The following is a 20352-nucleotide window of genomic DNA, read 5'->3' on the forward strand; positions in this document are numbered from 1 at the left end:
GAACACCTTGCCTGTTAACATCATTGAAACTTCTGATCCAGATTCGTTCACATCACTTTTACAATCATATTACCACACTAGTACTAGCTTGTAATTAGTTGAACAATTGGTTTACTGTATGTTAAGTTAGAACTGTTTTTTTTTTTGTTTTTTTTTCCTGAGCATACCAGCAGGGCTGACTGCTCAGTACAAATAAATAAATAAATAGATCACACAGCAGTGTCAGTACTGCTACAGCTCGACAACCAGACAGCTGTAGTATGCATCAACAACTTGGGGAGGGACAGTTTCCCCGAGTTATTCAGGAAGATCAATTTTCGGTGAGGTCCATTGGAGGTGGACCTATTTCCATCCCGTCTGTCCGATCAGCTACCACGATTCTTCAGTTGGAGACCGGACCCGTTAGCGGAAGCCATAGACGCTTTCAGCCAACAGTGGGGTCACTGAAGGGATATGCGAATCCTCCATGGTGCCTAGTGGGCAGAGTTCTTTCACAGGTGAGGAGCCAGCAAGCTCAAATAATTCTGGTGGTTCAGTGTGGAAGGGGCAATCGTGGTATCCAGTCCTACTGGGAATGCTGTTCGACTACCCGAGACAACTTCCACGCAATCGGGACACGTTTCAGATCATAGGCGATTCTAAGGGGGGGCCAGGGGGGGCCATGGCCCCCCCTCCTAAAAAATAACTTAAAATATCTTGGGGGGAAGTTGCAGTATAGATTGGCATTGTTATTTTTAGCATTTTTCATGTTTTTAGAATAAATTTTAGGCTGTTTTCAAGCCTTTAAATTGCAAAAATCCTGCAGCTTCTGGGGGTTGCACCCCCAGACCCCCCTGAAATTCTACTTTATACTATAGCCAAACAGCAATAGTTATGCTGTTCCCTACTTGGCCCCCCCTGTAGGTCAGGTCTAGAATCGCCACTGCCAGATACTACCTCACAGTGCCCCAAGCAGTGCCCAGATGGAGTTCCTGCCACAGCTAGCCGTGTGGCCTATCTCCGGCAGAAGTTTGGAGGTGCAAACCTTTCTAACAAAGCTAAGGAGCTCCTCCTTGCATCCTGGAGGAGTAAAACATCGCGATCCTATGATTCCCACTTCAAGAAATGGTTGGGCTGGTGTACTGAACGGGGTTGTGATCCCATTTCAGGACCCGCTCCTGATGTAGCTAATTTTTTGGCAGAGCTACACTCGCAGGGATACCAGACCAATTCTCTTAATGCATACAGATTACAATGCGTAGCTGAAAAACAGCTTTGCTGATGCTACCTTCCCTGTTTAAATAAATTGAAAAAAAAAAAAAAAAAAAAAAAAAAAAAAAAAAGATCAGCAATTTCCAGTGTTCATGACAAAGTGGATGATGTTGACGTGGGAAAGCACCCCCTAGTGGCCAGACGTCTCGAAGGGGCCTTCCATGCAAAGCCACCACTGCCTAAATATACAGGTACCTGGAATGTGCATGCAGGTGGTTCTTGATCATATTCTACTATGGGGTGACACTGCTTCGCTATCACTTAAGTTATTAACTCTCAAGCTGGTTATGCTGATGTCATTGGCTAGACCATCCCGCTCCGCTGATTTGGCAGCTCTTTGACTGGACAATTGTCAGTTCAAGCCTGAGGGGGTGGTATTTCTACCTTCCACTTTGGCCAAGCATTCACGACAGGGTAAACCCTTAACTGACTATTATTTTGCCAGTTTTCCTGACAATAAACAGCTCTGCCCAGTGGAGACACTGTATCGTTACAAACAGGCAACAGCACCTTTCAGAAAGGGAAACAGTCAACTATTTTTAGGTTGCACTTGGCTTGCTATCAAATGGCCAATGGTGTGAGAACATGGCAGTTTTTATATGGATGCCTCGTGCATGCGCAGCAGCGCACATGCTTCATATCCTAATATTTTAACAACTAACTAGCTGTAATTCTAGGAAACCAGGCCTAACACCATTGATATGCTCGACTTCACCTTCTTCGTATAATCCCAAATAGCATGCAATCACTACATGATCTGAACCATTTGGAAATTATAGACAGAACAGAGGAGATTTGATTTTAATGTATAAAATTGTTAAAAATTACTTCAATTCAGATTTTTCTAATGCAATCACATTTTCTACATCTACAACTAGGGTCAAACTTTTCAAACATCACACAAGATTACAGATTTGTTCAAATTTTTATTTTAACAGAATTATTAATGATTGGAACAATTTACCCTCCAATGCTGTAAATGCTAGATCTATACATAGTTTTAAATCTTTGTTGAACAATTTTCTTATTGATTCTATATTTGTATAGATATTGTTATTGTTGTAATTATGTAATTGATCGGGTATACAGGCTGAGTCTCTACCCTGTACCTTAATCGTAATCATAATCATAAATTTTCTATAGGTAAGCCATAAAAGTACAGCACCCATTACAACCATTTCCCAAACTTGTATCGGAGCCAAGCTAAAGCCTTCTTCCAAAAAAATTACTGATGGAAGTCATTTGCTGCCCTTGTGGCTACTCACTGTACCTGCAAATAAATTTTAGCCAGGCTACTAGCTATAACTAGACCAACGGTTATATATTTGGATGACCATGCAGGATAGATAATAGATGGGTTTATCTATATACTGAATTCTTACTCTATGATTACATGTAGTTTATTTAGCTAACTTTATGCTACTGTAGCTATAACTCACTAGGCTAGCAAAAATTTTTTTTACAATTATCTTGGAAATATTGTTTGATTGTTGATGTTACTATATAGTTTCAATGAAATGACAAAGATTTAATTGACAGCAAGGGAGGATCAACATGTCAAGAATCAATATCTGGTATTGCATGAAGAAGGTCAATGAAGTATTAGAGATGGTGGCAGGTGGCGCACTGTAGTTTTACCAACAAGAGTGATATCATCAGCAAGATTGAGATCTTCTGTTCATCACTTTTTTGTACTGTAAGAACTGCCAATGACTGGAGTAACCCATTTCATCATGTAGTTAGCACACCCTCCTTAAACTATTTAAAATTAATTAGCTACTCAATAGGAAATTAATGGTCTATATACCTGCTTGAACAATCATTAGTTGATTCTTCATTGTGTAACTGAAATCAGGTGTAGCCACTAGGTTTTATCTTGCAATTGCAAATGAATTTGTTAGCATAATCAGGCTTTACAAGCTCCTTGAACCTTTGTTACCTGTATACCTAATACCAACACATAATTATACGTTAGTATGACTTTATACACATAATTATAGTTCATAGACATACTTTGTGCAGTCACTTCAGGGTACAAATAATAGATGCTCAGTATGGAAGTTGCCAGAATTTTGCTTACCAGCATTTTCCTCCAGCTGGTGAACTTTCAGATACAATTTTGAGCTTCAAGTAAAGTACATGTAGCTAACAATCGATAGCTATAGTTATGTAACAAGCATGAAAGTGGAACTAATATTATATGAATGGGTGAGGTGTAATGAATATTTGGTAGTACATTCCTGGAAGAGTACATTATCTTGTGCAGAAACTAGCAGCCATCTCATGTGATTGCGGTGAGCATTTGCCCTCTTTGAACTACTGTATTGTACTCTACACCAGTGGCGTAACTAAACCCGGGCCTACCCGGGCCCAGGCCCAGGCCCGGGTGTCAGCAATCAAGTCACGCCCACGGCATTAGCAATAGAGTAGTAGAAAAAGGCTATTTCACCGAATAATCAATCGAAACCTTGACAACAGTACACATTTTTGGCTGCAAAACAGCTATATTATTATGTAGCTTCATGTAGTATTTGAATGTAGTTAGCAAATTAAATATAAACTACCTCAAATTGCCAAACCACAATGTTCATTACTCATAAACTTTCACAGCTGATCACATTGGTAAGAGAATGCCAAAATAATTTTATTGTGCCAATAATATCAGCAATACAGCTATTGGTTGTATTATTACATAAATATTTGTTACTCAACCCAACCTCCACGAATTGCTAACTTAATAGTATATTCTACATAAAGTGTTTTTTGTTTCCTTCAGACATAGTGGATTTGGTTACTAATAGCTTTTCTCAGACCCTACAGCTGTAGCGACAGGTGGAGGCTTGGAACTATTTACATTTAGTAAGCCGGAGAAGCTGTGGAGGGTAGAGAAGCTGTGGAGGTAGATAGCCTTCAGTTGTGAGTGATTTGAGTGCAAGGAGAGTCCATGGATAACCTAAAATGGTGAAGTCTTTCACTTATCCTCTCATGTTCTTTATTTTATGCTCCTAAAATAGCCCATCACCTTTCAACGCCTATTACTATCACCTCTGGCCATAATTATTACGGGCATTAGAAAATTTTATGCCCCTAGATGATTCTATGTTAGTGAAGATTCCCAAATGGCTTTATCCCGGGGTATCCAAACTTTTTGCTAAACATTCACTTGATGCAGTTTCAAGTAACACTACCCCAGCTGTTGGTGAGTGTTTACATAACTCTCACATGCTTACTTTTGTCTGGTAAGGGTCCTTCATATTTAGCTCCTATTTTGAGTATTGGGGGATGAGAAACTATTAATTACGTTTAGGTGGCCTAACAGTATAATGCTTATCCATCTGCTCCATCTATTACTTAGTTATTTATTAGTTATTACTTAATTATTAATTACAGTGCAGGAGGGAGGATTTTCATTTTTATATAACTATAGCTAGATAGTTGAAATAGCTAGCTAATAATTCAGAATGCAAATTTCTAAGATTGCTCTATCAACTTTTAAAAGCTGCTGGGATGCTGTGCTAGGCCACCAGTGGTGTAAAAAAAGTCCTTGATGTGGCAAGGAAATGGTGGTGCAGGTGGGGATGAGAAACTAACAATTAAGTTTACGTGGCCTTAGGGGGGTGATACATAAACAGATCCTGATAGACATCATCATCATGTTCTGCAATTCCTAAGAGGTTAAAGAGTTGCCCTTGTGCTCCTAATACTTATATAGCACACAATTTATTGAAATTGTTATTAGTATGTACCGTATATTCATATAGTGCCTATATGATCATCCCACATCAATGACCAAATCAAAAAAGAGATCAAGTACAAATGGTCTAGAATAACAGAACTACTGTAAAATAGGACACAGCAATATATCTATTCACTGTGGAAAGTGTGAATGATTCTTGTGATTCACTACTATAGAAACAATAAAATTCACCACTCAAGAATCAACATCTGTATTTGGTAGAACTGAAAGGACTGATGAAAAATATTATTGATATAAACAATGATATAAGTCACTATTATAAAACACTGGCTTCTATATTTTCTGTAGTATTTGTTAGTCAAAACTCCTGATTATATAGTAGTATTCACAGGTGAACCTTTCCCACAATATGTAGCTAAAGCTAACTAACATTTACAATATTGTATATGTATTCTTTTTAAAATGGTGTACTTGTATTCATTTGTTGCATATTTACAAATTGAACATTTTAATTAACAATAATTTATTTGTTGAAGCTATCTTAAACACTGTGTGATAGCACAAGATTGACTCTTCAACATTTCATTTCTTATAATGTGGAACCCCTCTTAAAGGACACCCCTGTATTGTAGACAACCTCTTTATAAAGGAGTTTTGTCCAGGTCTAAAATTAACAGTATTGGTAGTTAATAAAGAACAAAAATAAATTCCCCAAAGGTGTCCGTCTTAGAAGAGAGGTTCCATGTAATGCACAAGCTATGATCATTGTAACATTAGGGAAGATTGCTATATAAGTGTTCATCACATCATCTCTAATCTTTTTATGAAACAATAGGTAACATGAAACAGATATGACCAGGGAACGTTAAGGCTTTCCAAGTATATAAGTTTCATTAATCATATTATCTTCTTGTGCTCTTAACCTATCACCATAATAATTAATTACACCACATTACAGCAACATGTTAGGAATACACTGATGTTACCAAATTTTAATTTGGTACCTCATTCACATTATGAGTTGCCAAGTACATGCAATTGGAAAGATTATAATACCCCTTTTCACAGATAACATATGAGTTCATCCTCACACAGGAAATTTGGTAATACCACTAATTAAAGCATCCTGTGTTCAGAAACCCACCAAGATTTAAATCACATACAAAAAAGAAGGTGCAATAATGACAGGCTTGTCTTTGAGGAATTTTGGAAGGTATATCATACGTATCATGTTTAGTGAAGCATCTTGATTTCAGTGGTGCAATTATAAAGAGCATAGTCATTGTGGTCTCTTAAACTTAGTAATATTTATAAAACTTAGTAACGATTATACAATAATTATATGCTTTGATTGTTGCTAAATGTCTCACTATTATGCAATTACGAAGACTTTGTATGTTGTAGCATGTATACATGTTTACATATACATTGCATTATTGTAATTGGTTAGGCCTGCAAATACAGGTGAAGTGGGTACATAAAATTTGCCTACTATTATGAATTTTAGTGACTGGTAACTTTTTATGCTAATAACATTATAAAATTGACCATATTTTCAGCCTATACCGTAAACAGTTTATTGGCTTTGTTATACAAATTACAAGTAATGGTTGTAATACACCCATTAGGTTTGTAACTGATTTGTAAACACAACACCCTCGGGTCTGTGGACCTAGGTGGAGTTGTTTGAAAACCAGATACAAACCGAATGGGTGTGTTCTAACTGATTTGTGGTATGGGACGTGCATAGATCAAGAATAAACAAGAACACAGGGCTAATATTGGTTATCGTTTTGTTCACCCCTGTTGAGATACTGACTCAGCCCAGTGGTTTCACTGTTTCCCATTCATTCAGATGAGTGCAGTGTTGTGTGTTCATTCATTCCAGAGCGATTTACCTCCTTGTTAGTCCTTGATATTCAGTATTAGCCTTGCATTGTGACTTCCTGTGTTGTTCTGGTGTTTGGTTTCATTTGAAGTCTTTGAACTAATTATATAATTAGCGGCCAAAGTGTGTGGCCAAGAGGACGTACTTAGCCATGATACATGTACAATTATTTGTAAACCTGTTTACAACTGATTTGTAACACTGGTGGCAGCCTTTGATCTGCCCACGCACCATACTACAACTTACATTATTTAAGTAATGAGCTATGACATGTTGTGAGACAGGGTGTGCCCATGTGCCCTGTTTTCACAGGTTTATTGCTATAATGCTAAGCATAAAAAGGCAACACAAGACAGTTTCACTCAGTTCAGTGTTTGCAGCTAGCTTTTAAATATTTATATATAATAATCCCCGCACAATCATGGTTTCTTGTACTTCCATGCATAGTTATTAGGTAGCCTTACTGCTAAGTATTCACTATCTCTTACGTTCCAATTAGTGCCAGAGATATGACACAGAGGTGAATGCTGAGTGTATTACTTTGTTTATATTTCCCATAATCCAAACTACCGTATAGCCTAAATATTTTAAGGGGTAAAATTTTTTGCTGATTTCATGATTTTGGGAGTAATCAGGGAAAATTTTAGCCTTGAAATATTTAGACCTCCATATAGTCTAATACATTTTAGGAGTATTTGCAAATCCACGAAAATTTTATTTTTAGCAACATTGCTCAACCTCAAAATATTTGCCCCTCAAAATATTTAGGCTATATGGTACTCTCTGTTGTTTTCAAGGATGATGAACACATAAAATTAATTCTTATCAACTATATATGTATATTCTGCACCACATTCTGTGTTGCCTATTTTCATTAGTACATTTCTGCTTGTCAGTAAAAACAAATCACTGTAGTAGGACATACAATATTGTCATCAAGTTTGTGCAATGTGACATGTGATTTAGAATGTTGGTCTTTGAACGGTATGAAATGTGGAGCAAGGACAATTGTTATAGATATCATGCACAATAGTGTGTTTTAGCCATCATGATAGCATATGCCATATAAATCATATACATACACTGTAATCACAGGTATAAACAACCATCTGTAGTAAAAAACATAACGCTCTAGATAGTGTTCATAGAGCAATCAAATGGAGGCTGGACAGTATTGACTTTGATTAGCTTTTTGGGGTTAACCACTCATCTGCTCTCTGTGCCTTGCATTCATTTTAAATCTGCAATCCTTCTTGTCACTGTCTTCTTCATGATTGCACCATAAAAGTTATTTCAAGCACTTACACTAGTATAAGAAGTAGATATACCTATAACTAATTTACAGTAATGATCAACTTTGCTACAAAAAAAATGGATGGCGATTACTCCCCTAAATTCTCTAGCTGCATGTTACATATAATAAAGGGTGACCTCCACTTTTAGATTTTTAGTGAAATAGAGATCCTCATCATTGTGGTTATTTACCATAACACGACAGTAATGAATGATAAGAACAGTCACACATGCATCACAGCAATGCTACAGCAAAACAGTAAACAAATTAGTGTATAGAATAATATTAATTTATGACCAAATATTGGAAAATCACCACCTGAAACAATTAGAAGTTTAAAATAGCATGGTGCTGGTAATAGAAGAGAATACTTTTCAAACATTCCCTAAAGTTTTTCTTGTGGTTACAGGTATCTATGGTTTATTCTACCCTAAATGGGTAGGAATTTAACTTATAATGCTGTGCTTAAGAACTAAATATTTAATGTGTCGAATGCAGCCATAAGGGTAATATTCCCAAATTTCAGTCACAATTTAGAATGAAGTCATTGAAGAAGACATCCAAGTAAAATGTGGAAAATAAAATTTGTAATAATGTGCCACTCTAATTAGGGGGTTTCCCATATTACTGGCTATGACATAATTTACAGGTATCATTTCTCTTGTTCTATCACTCGGATTCCTACTTCATTTTCCAATTAATATTATACTGTTTTTAAGGATCCAACAAACTCAAACAGTTTAAGAGGAAATCTTTCTAAGCATCAGGTAAAAGCTCCCAATACTCATTCTATATGCACTTTGTGTTTACATGCAACTTAATATTTGTACAACTATTGTACATAATTATGTTAAAAAGTACAGTATTACACAAGACTTTTGGTATTTTGTACTGATATCATATTTGCCCACACAGTCACACTACCTGAAGCCAGGTAAACAGCAGAGACGTATCCTGTTAAGGTAAACAGCAGACGTATCCTATTAAATCACCAATTATACTATCAATGGTTTTTATTAGTATAAAGAGCAGCAATAACTGAGACAGTACATAAATTGAATATTGATGTTAACAAGATGAATATCAGAAATCACCTACAGAAGATCTTACTTGTAGCAGTGACTGCAGCAATGGTCACTTCAGTGATGACTTGTGACAAGTTGATAGATGACAGTAATTCAGTGGGGAACACTGGAGTTAAGATAATGGATACCGGTATATACATGGTTAACACTACTCATAATACCAAGTCACAACAAGTTCAGTATCTTATAGAGATACTAGATGGAGCAAGAGATATTGAATATATGGAAGAATTGTTCACTGCAATATTGGAACCTAAAGACCTTAAAAAGGTACATACTATCTCAAATGATTATGTAGTCTAACTGTGTACTATGCTATGTATATACTTAGGTCAAGTTACTGAGGTTATGATGATAAAGAATGATATCTATTTAACTATGTATTGTAAACATGTCTTCACCGTGTAGTTATGTAGAAGCGAATTGGTAAAATCTATTGAGCTAGTTGAACAGATGAACAATACTCACAAGTGTGAGAAGTTGTTGAGTGGTGAACCAGGATTTGTTGTACCTACAAGTTATATTGTGATGATGAAGAAATTCTCTAACATGTCTGAAATAGTGAGTGAATATATTCTATATCATGCAGCACTTTATCAATGGTTACATGTATGAATTAAGATATTTACATAATATTAATGATACAGGGTGCTATAATAGCATTTTGCTCTTTTTTTCTTAGATGCCAACCATTGTCTCTGCAAACAATGATGTCAACAATTCAGTGATGACCTCCAGAATAATTGAATTTCAAAATCGTCACCATAGTGGAGCTATTATGTGAATGAACAGTGACGGAGTAAACTTAGTAAGTTCTTGAAAGACAGACAAAGTATCATGCAGTTGTAGCTATATAGTTTTAAGTCATGGACCGGAGATCACAAAGGTTTGTGCTTTCCCATGAAAAATCTATAAGAAATCATTAGAGCCTTGGCTGGATTGGTTGGAAATAAGTAAGCCCAAACATATAAGTTCCTTCAAAGGAACCCAAACAGCTTCCAACATGCTGCTTAGTGCCAGCACCAAGACATGAACTTCCAAAATCAAGTCAAACTTTTAAAATTCTGTAACTTAGTAATACAAACCATTAAATTAACCCTACTCTTTGTTGTTTTTTTCAGGAATACATATAGGGACACAACTGACTTATTTCTTTTCTACACCTATTTGTACCACAAAAGTATCAATAAACTAACTAAATTACTAACTAACTAACCCTGTTAGCCAACTATTTACTCAACCAACTAATTACTTACCAACTACAGTAGCTAACTTACCAATTAACTGATCAACTAATTAAGTGAAAATTTGGAGAGTCAATGTGATAAAACTAGCAAAATGTATGACAATTTAATTCACATGAAGTATATAAACATGTTATTGTTACAATTATAGATATGTCAGCAGTCAATGGTAGATTACATAGAAGAGGACCAGGTAGTGGAGATGACATCATCAACAACACAATGGCATTTGGATAGGATTGATCAAAGTGATCTCCCACTTGATGGACAATTCTCTACTATCAATGATGGATCAGGAATCGACATCTACATCCTGGACACAGGTTACACTAGCTTATGGCATTATTATTGTTAGCTGTATAGTTACAAAATAATTATACTATACTCCCTGTAATAAACTTATTTTGCTGTAACCCCTAGTTCTAGGTCAGTGGCAGATACAGGGGGTCAAGGGGGCTCTTGATCCCTCTCCAATTATTTTTTAGTATACCACTCATCTTATACAATGTATATAGTACAATTTCATTTTGACCCCTCCCCCTTTCCAAAAGTCTGAGTATGCCCCTGTTCTAGCTATATTGCATTTGTTCCGAATTTTTTCTTAATTTTTAAAATCACAATTGTCCCAGACAATAGTTACATACTACGAAAATGTTACATTTGTTGCAAAAAAGGTTCTTCCACACATATAAAACAGACTTAAACTCTGACATTGCTATAATAAAATTGCACTCATTTTATTTTGAGTCTTCAGCTTTGCCTCTGTGCTGGAATACATAAATGTTATCATAGCGAAATCCCATCTCTCCTGATACTATTGTAACACAAAAATTAATGCAGATAAGGTGAATAGCATTGTCAAAGTTAGTATGTTTTCACCAGGTATGTTTATTTTGCATATTGTCCAACATGCTTACTAGTCTCTTATCCAGTGATTTCAGCTTGTGAAAGCCATAAATAAGGTAATCTTTGTTACTGCATGATGGAAGTCCCAAAACACTATCACAACCATTGAATTTTTTGGCCATTGTTAATGTGGATCACCTGTGTGGATGGGTGTGTGTGTGGAAGACCTTTTTTCATTATAATTATCCAATCAAATACAGTATGTGACGGAATTATGGAAAATCAAACATATGAGCACATTTTAATGATCAAACAAAACATTAAAAATACTGCAAATCTACTTGTTAATGATCCTCAATACCTTAAATTACAAGAAAAGTTTGAAATATGTGACTGGATTTGTGAAAAGGTACCTTTTTTACACAAACAATTTGACCTATTTTTTGAAATTTGAAGCTTCAAAACATTTTTGTTATGTCTAAAATTTTCCCATAAGTGTAGCTACAGTATCTGGCTGTATTTTGATACTAAGAACTAGTTAACCAATATAAGAACTCAACTGTTACATTATTTTGTTTCCTGGTATGTAAAATGTGTGGAAAGTACCTTGTTGCAAATCCAGTCAAATATCCTTATTAAAGTGCTGCTCCTTGCTATTAATTTCAACTCTCTGAAGATATAAAGTCTAATTATTTCATGCATGACAATATGGGTGATTTTCTGAAATTCAGTAACATATTATGCTTTCTATATAATATAATAATTTGTCACGGTAACACACTAACGCTATGAAATATTGTACCCAGTAAATAAGTGTGCATTTTTGTTCATTACAGGCATCAGATTTGACCATGAAGAATTTGAGGGAAGAGCTAAATATGACTTTTACGACCCAATAGATCTTTCAACTGGTAGTAACCAACAAGGAAGAGACTGTCGAGGACATGGAACTCACGTTGCTGCTCTAGCTGCTGGAAAGACATTTGGATCTGCTAAAGGAGCCACACTGTATAGCACTAGAGTACTTGGTTGTGATGGAAGAGGAAGTCGCAGTACTGTACTACTTGGAATAAATCATGTCATTGAACAACAGATAGCCAGAAAGGACAGGAGGATCATCATCAACACATCACTAAGTGGTCCAAGAAGTCCATCATTACATGGTCTTGTTAGGCAAGCTACTGAGGAGGGAATACTAGTAGTGACTTCTGCTGGGAATGATTTCACTGATGCATGCAGGTAAAGTCTCAAATGCTGCTCATCACAATTACATAGAAGAAAAAAGGACAAAGCAACTTATAATACTTTGTTATCAACCATCTGTATAACAATTTTATAACCAATGTGCAATATTATGCACACACGCATGAATGTATCTTCATAACACTAGCTGACATCTACAATACATACTGTACTTTATGTGACCAGATTTGAGACCATACCCAAGACGAAGACCATAACTTAGTGTTTAAGTAAGATATTAATCTGAAAATTTCTCCATTCATTAAGCTATGTTGTTACTCAGCACTGACCAAATTGCAAGTCATTAGCTTTGTTCAATGTGAAGTTATAGATTGTCAAAGTTGGTAAATTGGATGTGTGTTGAAGACCCCTTTTTGCAAACCCGGTCACATATAAGCATTAAACTCTAATATTGATCAATTTATTGTTTATTATCACTACTAAAATTATGTAGGTTCTCACCTGGAGCATCACCAGATGTTCTCACAGTTGGAGGGACACAACGGAATGATGATCTATACCTTCGTCGTTTTTCAATGAGTGGTACAAACTATGGAAAATGTGTTGACATATTTGCCCCAGGGCAGGATATAATAAGTGCTGGGCTATCAAGCAGAGATGCTGTGGCTACATTTAGTGGTACCTCACAGGCTGCCCCTCTTGTGAGTGGAGCTGCGGCCATTTATTGGAGTATAAACAAGACGGCTACACCATTAGAAGTAAAAGATGCCATAATTTCTAATTGTACCCGTGACAGGCTGAACATTGATGCAGTAGTTCCACCAAGCTTTCAAGGGCAGTCACCAAACTGCCTTCTTTACATATATCCTCAACAGAGATTTCCACTGCGAAGACTAAAGAATTTTGTTAAGAATTCTGTTTTAAATCACTTTTTCTTATAGCAAATTACTGAACTTAATTCCACCAATACTATAAATCTTTAACAGCATTGAATTTTATATTACACTTTTATTCAGAAGTGAAGTTTTACATAAATTATTTCACATAATTTTTCAAGCTTATTTGTAACCAGATCTGCGAAAAGGAGTCTTATAGCCTTTCCAATTGCATGTACTTGGTAATCCATAACTTGACTTGTGAGTATGGTACCAGCCTGACATTTAGTCACCTTACACTTCTAACATAGCACTATAAAGTAGTCACAGAGCAGTGTAGCAAGCTATGTAGCTATAATTAAGGATTTTCATGTACATGTTAAAGCATAGGGCAGTTATTCTCAGCAGGTAGTTACTTTCTTTTTGCTCTTCACCAAAAGTCTAGCCAGCTATGCTCATGATCAAAACCCAGTCATGAAAAATCCTGGAGCCGCTTATGTACATACTAACATAATATTTTCTCAATAAAGGGACCAGCTGAACAGACAGTCAATGTATTACTGCAAAAGTTTCTACTCTTCAGTACTCGCCAAAAGCTATGCCAATGGTTTTAGCTATGTGCTCCATGTTTTAGCAGCCATTATGCTTCAAGTAATGAATAATCCTCCTATCTGTGCAATATGATGAAGCCTGTAGTATACATATACACAGCAAACTACAGCCAGGTTGAAAACCTTGATAATAAGGCCAATTTGTTTATGGCTGAATTAATGAGGTTTCCATTAATAAGGCCACCTCACTAATAGGGCCACTTATTGTGAGTCCCATTGCAGTAGTGATTGTTCTATTAGAACTTCTGACTGCTTTATTAGAATATATCTTGTTTTTAAACAGAAATGTGCGATCTACAGATTTTCTTACTATTTAGGCTTTATAATCACCTAATAATGTTACCACAAATATTCATGATTCCCACACACATATATCTATTATACCCGAAATTATGCCAGCATAATCACTGCATCCCTTTTAGTGGGATAACAGTTAGATTATGCATTTCTAAATTATCCACCATTTATGTAGCCTCCTGAGATATTACGTACTTCTATAAAACACTTAAAATGTGTAGCCACACATATATGTATGCATTACAATGCATATTGTGTAGTTATGTAGCCTATGTGCAGACTGGCATTAGAACACCTCACTGCTTGAAGTTTCTTAGTTTACTAGAGTGGTATATCCCCAGTATATGGAACAGTTAATTGTTTGTTATTTTAGTAGTTTTTCAGTAGTTAAACAACAGTTCAACAAATTAGTAAACTAAGAACCTTCAAGCAGTGCCTGTGTGTGTACTGCACGTACAATACAATAATGCAATAGAGCATCTTTGTCTGCTATACTCATAAGTGGAATTATTTCACATAATTTAAATTTGAAATATTCTGACTGCTAGTATGAGACAACTGTAATAAGTGTTTATTAATTAATAACTGTTTTAATGATAACATTACCAAGGTATACTGGAGTGCTTAATGCAGTACAGTGATTCACTAATATAGAAACTAAACGAATACACATTATCAAGAGACAATGCTTTAAGATGCTTTAGCCCTGTAAGTGCATCTGCTATAATTTCTGTAGAGCCCAATGAGAATAAATTACCATTTACATAAGTGACTATTTTGCAGTGCTTGATTATTCCTAATAACAGCTGTGATTACATCAGCTGCTTCATCACCAATATGGTTATTTGACATATTTAATCGTTTCAAAGTCAAAGTATTCTGTAATGCTTGACATACATCTTCTGTCTGTAATTATCAACTTATTAACTTTAGCTTCTCTAGTGTACATAAATTAACTAGTGCAGCAGCTAGTAACTTTGATCCATCATTCATAATTATATATAACCAGACATCGAAATTATTTTTTAAGATTGTAAGCATAACTAAACGAAAGAAGAATTGACTATGGTATTTGAATTGTTTGCTCTCTACATATATTCAGTCTCACATGCTTTTCCTTGGTTGTCATTATAATAATATTATACAATGCACACACTTACATTATGTAATATTAACCTGACATCATGTAGGTGCTCGCTGCTTCTAATTAAACTTGCTAATATATCTGCTTCACATTCTGTAAATGGTTTATCTGACAAGTTTAAAATTATAATGTTTGCTATGTTTTACAATATGCAAAGAAAACTTGTCATTTTCATGATACTTGGTACGTTATCTCCTTACCAAATTATGTCAATGTGAGAGGTTTCCACAGTAAAATATGAAACTACTGCATCAGCATTGGTTGCTATTCTTGTATGAAGCATGTTTAGGCCACCAATTGTAGATTCCATGTTTCCTGTCACCCACCTGCATGGTAATTTTAGAGCTGCATGCAAACTTACTATTGCATTGGATAGTCATGTGATCTAATTATTTTTGTTTATAAGTACTAGCGCCCTAGTACTAGTGTGAGCACATGGTGTATTATTGGAAAGGTAGTGAGTTTCTGATGTTATTTAGTGCCAAAAAGCATGAATAACTACGTAGTTTGAATCCATTCCAACCTTGGGCCGGACTACAAGCAGTTTCAATATATCTACCCATGTTTGTTTTAATAATGGCCGTACCAGAACTTCCAGCAGCAAGTTATGCCACAGAAATTCTGATAATGTTACTATAGCTAATTTATATTTTTTTAGAATACCGGCGTACCTAGATTGTGGAATGCACTGCCTATCATTGACTTATCCCTCTCCCTTCCTACCATCAAGCAAATGTTGATCAATTCTCTATGGAAACATTTTATAAATACTTTTGACACTAATAATAATTGTACTTTGCATTTATTATGTCCTTGTAGAAATTGTAGTAAGCTTCCCCACTCATGTAACTTTAATGCTTTGTAATGTAGTTAATTTTAATTATAGATGTAAGTAAGTAAGTTAGTATACTATTAGTAAGTTATTACGGCAGCTGGCACTAGTTGCCAGCTGACCCTCAGATCTTGTAATATTTTTTACCCTTGATTTCTCCAATGTCCTGTACATGTGTTAATTTGATCTGTAAAGTATTAAAACAAATAAAATTAATAAATAAATAAGCAGCGGATCTCTTCAAGTAGCCATTGATGAACGAGTTACATTATTGAACAGGAGTCCCACTCATCTGATAATAATCTGTTATTAACATGTGTGGAACATAATTATGTGTGTAGTTGATGGTTAAAATTAGTGTTATGACCACAAGCATGATACACTCCTCGACCCAGCCAAGTATAGTAGCTAACTGGTTGATACAAATTGTATCAACCAGTTACCCTACCTTCCTAGCCTCTCAAGTAATTTTTTTGTTGCTATACCTCCATGTGGCATTGCAACACACAGAGGCAAGTCAGAATCATATTAGTACAAAATAATTCCAGTTGGGGACGAAGCTCCATTACAAATAAGTTAGTGACACAGGTAGTGGTAGGAGAAAAAGAGAATATCATTGGTTGATGGTGGCAATGAATAAAACTCTGATCTAGTGTTGTACAAATACATTCATCTCGGTCTGATCCCATTCCTCAATATTATCCTGCATCTACCTGCACTTACTTTTTTCATCACACAGACTCAGTGATGCTTATAGTATCAACACTAATCTTGCACAATATCTTAATTATTTTGCTACAGTGCCTATGGAATAAACAAAACAATAGCCTCAAATCAATGTTGCCGTTAACAAGTGTTGGCTAATTCCCAGAAATGAGAAATGATGATTGGCTTGTTATAAACAAGGCGGTCAGCTGAATGAGCTGATGTTATAACCGCATTAGACAAAAAAGCCTACTGATACAATGCCACACAAGCAGAACACTGTACTAATTAATGTCCATGCATGGATTTGTAAAGTATGGGCAATTATTTTATATCAGGATGGTTTAGTGCCAGGGTAAAGACTGAGATAAAATTCCCATCTGATTTGCTTATATATGGATTCACTTGCATGGAATGGGGGGATGCAGGCCCCCTGCATCCTATACACGGTCACTGCCACTAGTAATCTGTCCAAGATGCAACGAGGTAACAAAGGTCGCACATAATTACATACACTAGGCTACAGAACTATCATCAAGAGCTGTACAGTAAAAGATAGTTAATGTGGCTATCAAGTTATGTGATACCAAAATCAATGCACACTTTCTATAATAGCAATACAGTTATGATGTCCCCAACAGTTGCCAAGCCCCAATGTTGGTTACCAATGTTGTAAGCCATCATAGGGTTCAACACAGGTGTGCATTATAAAAGGACATCAGCAATCTATTTGTCATTTGATAGTAGACAAGTGCACACAGTTCCCATACCTCAATTATCCTGACAGTTTTGTTGCCTCTAACTTGGCTTATCAGATTTCACAGTCATGCACGACATGACTCAAGTATCGATTCTAATTATAGAGCTCAGTAATTTGCATGTAACTATTTTTATGAAAGCGCCTATAGGTGCTTATGGAGTCAACGTAGGTGAACAAAATGATAGCCGTGTGATATAGATACCAACTCAGCCCAGCAGTTGTACTGTTTCCGATTCATTCAGATAAGTGCAGTATTGCCTTGTTAGTCCTTGACATCATAGTATTAGCTAGCCTTGCATTGTGACTTCCTGTGTTGTGACTTCCTGTGTTGGTCTGGTGTTTGCATGGGTTCATTTGAAGTCTTTGAACTAATTAGTGGCCAGACTGTGTGGCCAAAAGGAAGTACTTAGCCATGATACAATTATTTGTAAACCGTTTTATAACTGATTTGTAACACTGGCGGCAGCCTTTGATCTGCCCATGCACCATACTACAACTTACATTATTTAAGTAATGAGCTATGACACGTTGTGAGACAGTGTGTGCCCATGTGCCTTGTTTTCACAGGTTTATTGCTATAATTAATGTTAAGCATAAAAAGGCAACACAAGCCAGTTTCACTCAGTTCAGTGTTTGCAGCTAGCTTTTATAAAAATCCCACATGCTTTCTTGTACATCCATGCATAGTTATTAGGTAGCCTTATTGCTAAGCATTCACTATCTCTTAAAGTACAGTAAGACATTCCCGAGATATGGCACAGCTATTGAATGCTGTGTGTACTACTCTGTTTATATTTCCCATATTCCAAACTACTCTCTGTTGTTTTCAAGGATGATAAATACATATAAGTAATTCTTGTAAACTCTATGTGTACTCTGCACCACATCCTGTGTTGCCTATTTTCATCAGTACATTTCTGCTTGTCAGTAAAAACAAATCTTTGTAGTAGGACATACAATATTGTCATCAAATTTATGCAATGTGCCATGTGATTTCGAACGTAGGTCTTTGAACAGTATGAAATGTGGAGCAGGGACAACTGTTACAGATATTATGTACAATACTGTGAGCATCTGTTTAGCCATCATGATAGCATATTCCATATATATCATATACATACATTGTAATCACAGGTATACACGACCACTCACATCTACTTTAGTAAAGAACATAATGTTCTAGATAGTGTATATAGAGCAATCAAATGAAGACTGGAAAGTATTGACCTTGACTAGAGAGTAAGACTTGTGTGAAGTTCAATGCATTAAAATATTTATAAGTAGCAGACTTTAATAAATTGAAGCTATTGTACCTAATTACCAACACAAAGCAGATTTTAGTCTATGCCAAATAATACTGTAGTGTTGATGCTGTGCTGTTTAACGTGCAACATAATACTGACAGTAGTTAGTAATAAGGAATTACAATAAAGGATACAAATAATAAAGCTTTTATGTAGCCACAATCATTGAATGGCTCCAAAATTCACCAAACCCTAATTTTTGGTCTGCCTACTTGACTACCACCTTCACCACAGCCAAAAGGGTAGAGGATAAATGTTGCACCGCACAGACTTCATTTTAAAATACTTTAAACTTGCATGAACTTTTTGGGGTTACACCACTCATCTGCTCTCTGTGCCTTGCATTCATTTTTAATCTGCAATCCTTCTTGTCACTGTCTTCTTCATGACTGCACCACAAAAGTTATGCAAAGCACTTATGCTAGTATAAGAAGTAGAAATACCTATAACTAATTTACAGTGATCAACTTTGCTACAAAAAAACCGATGGCAATTACTCTCCTAAATTCTCTAGCTGCATGTTACATATAATAAAGGATGACCTCCACCTTTAGATTTTTAGTGAAATAGAGATCCTCATCATTGTGGTTATTTACCATAACACGACAGTACTGAATGATAAGAACAGTCACACATGCATCACAGCAATGCTACAGCAAAATAGTAAACAATCTAGTGCATAGAATATTAAGTTGTGACCAAATTTTGGAAAATCACCACCTGAAACAATTGGAAGTTTTGAAAATAGCATGGTGCTGGTAATAGAAGAGAATACTTTTCAAACATTCCCTAAAGTTTTTCTTGTGGTTACAGGTATCTATGGTTTATTCTACCTTAACTGGGTAGGAATTTAACTTATAATGCTGTGCTTCAGAACTAAATATTTAAGGTGTTAAATGTACCCATAAGAGTGATTTTCCCAACTTTCAGTCACATTTTAGAATGAAGAAGACATCCAAGTAATAAAAGTGGTAAATACATTTGCAATAATGTGCCAATCTAACTAGGGGGTTTCCCACATTACTGGCTATGACATAATTTACACTATCATTTCTCTTTATCATTTATCTACTACTATTAACACTCAGATTGCTACTTCATTTTCCAAGTTTAGCTTATAGAGAAAATGTTTCTAAGCATCAGATAAAAGCACTCAATGCTCATTCTATTTTGTGTTTACAACTAGTTATATTTAAAAGTACAGTATTATGCAAGACTTTTGGTATTTTTCACTGATATTCTACATAAAATATTTTCCCACACAATCAGACTAACTGAAGGCGAGTAAACAGCCGAGACGTATCCTGTTAAGTCAT

The 20352-nt window shown here is 35.7% G+C and overlaps 1 protein-coding gene across 3 annotated transcripts; it reads left to right on the top strand.

The window, feature by feature from the left end:
- The first annotated feature begins 9174 nt into the window (after positions 1-9174).
- LOC136245966 (extracellular serine proteinase-like) lies at positions 9175-13554 on the top strand. 3 transcript variants are annotated; one of them, XM_066037419.1, is made up of 6 exons: positions 9175-9485; positions 9547-9776; positions 9898-10023; positions 10611-10782; positions 12142-12544; positions 13002-13554. In XM_066037419.1, the coding sequence occupies exons 3-6, from the start codon at positions 10000-10002 to the stop codon at positions 13447-13449; spliced, it is 1047 nt and encodes a 348-aa protein (XP_065893491.1). In that variant the 5' UTR covers positions 9175-9485; positions 9547-9776; positions 9898-9999; the 3' UTR covers positions 13450-13554. The 3 variants fall into 3 exon arrangements, with proteins under 3 accessions (XP_065893491.1, XP_065893503.1, XP_065893498.1); XM_066037431.1 differs by having other exon boundaries at positions 9624-9776; XM_066037426.1 differs by having other exon boundaries at positions 9175-9776.
- The last annotated feature ends 6798 nt before the right edge of the window (positions 13555-20352 follow it).

Source organism: Dysidea avara, chromosome 2 (genome assembly GCF_963678975.1).
Source record: "Dysidea avara chromosome 2, odDysAvar1.4, whole genome shotgun sequence".
Lineage (NCBI taxonomy): Eukaryota > Metazoa > Porifera > Demospongiae > Dictyoceratida > Dysideidae > Dysidea > Dysidea avara.

Coding starts and splice junctions, on each gene's coding strand:
- LOC136245966 (XM_066037426.1), top strand. CDS start 10,000: ATGAACAGTGACGGAGTAAACTTA. Junction 10,783..12,141: donor CATCTACATCCTGGACACAG/GTTACACTAGCT, acceptor TGTTCATTACAG/GCATCAGATTTGACCATGAA. Junction 12,545..13,001: donor GATTTCACTGATGCATGCAG/GTAAAGTCTCAA, acceptor AAAATTATGTAG/GTTCTCACCTGGAGCATCAC.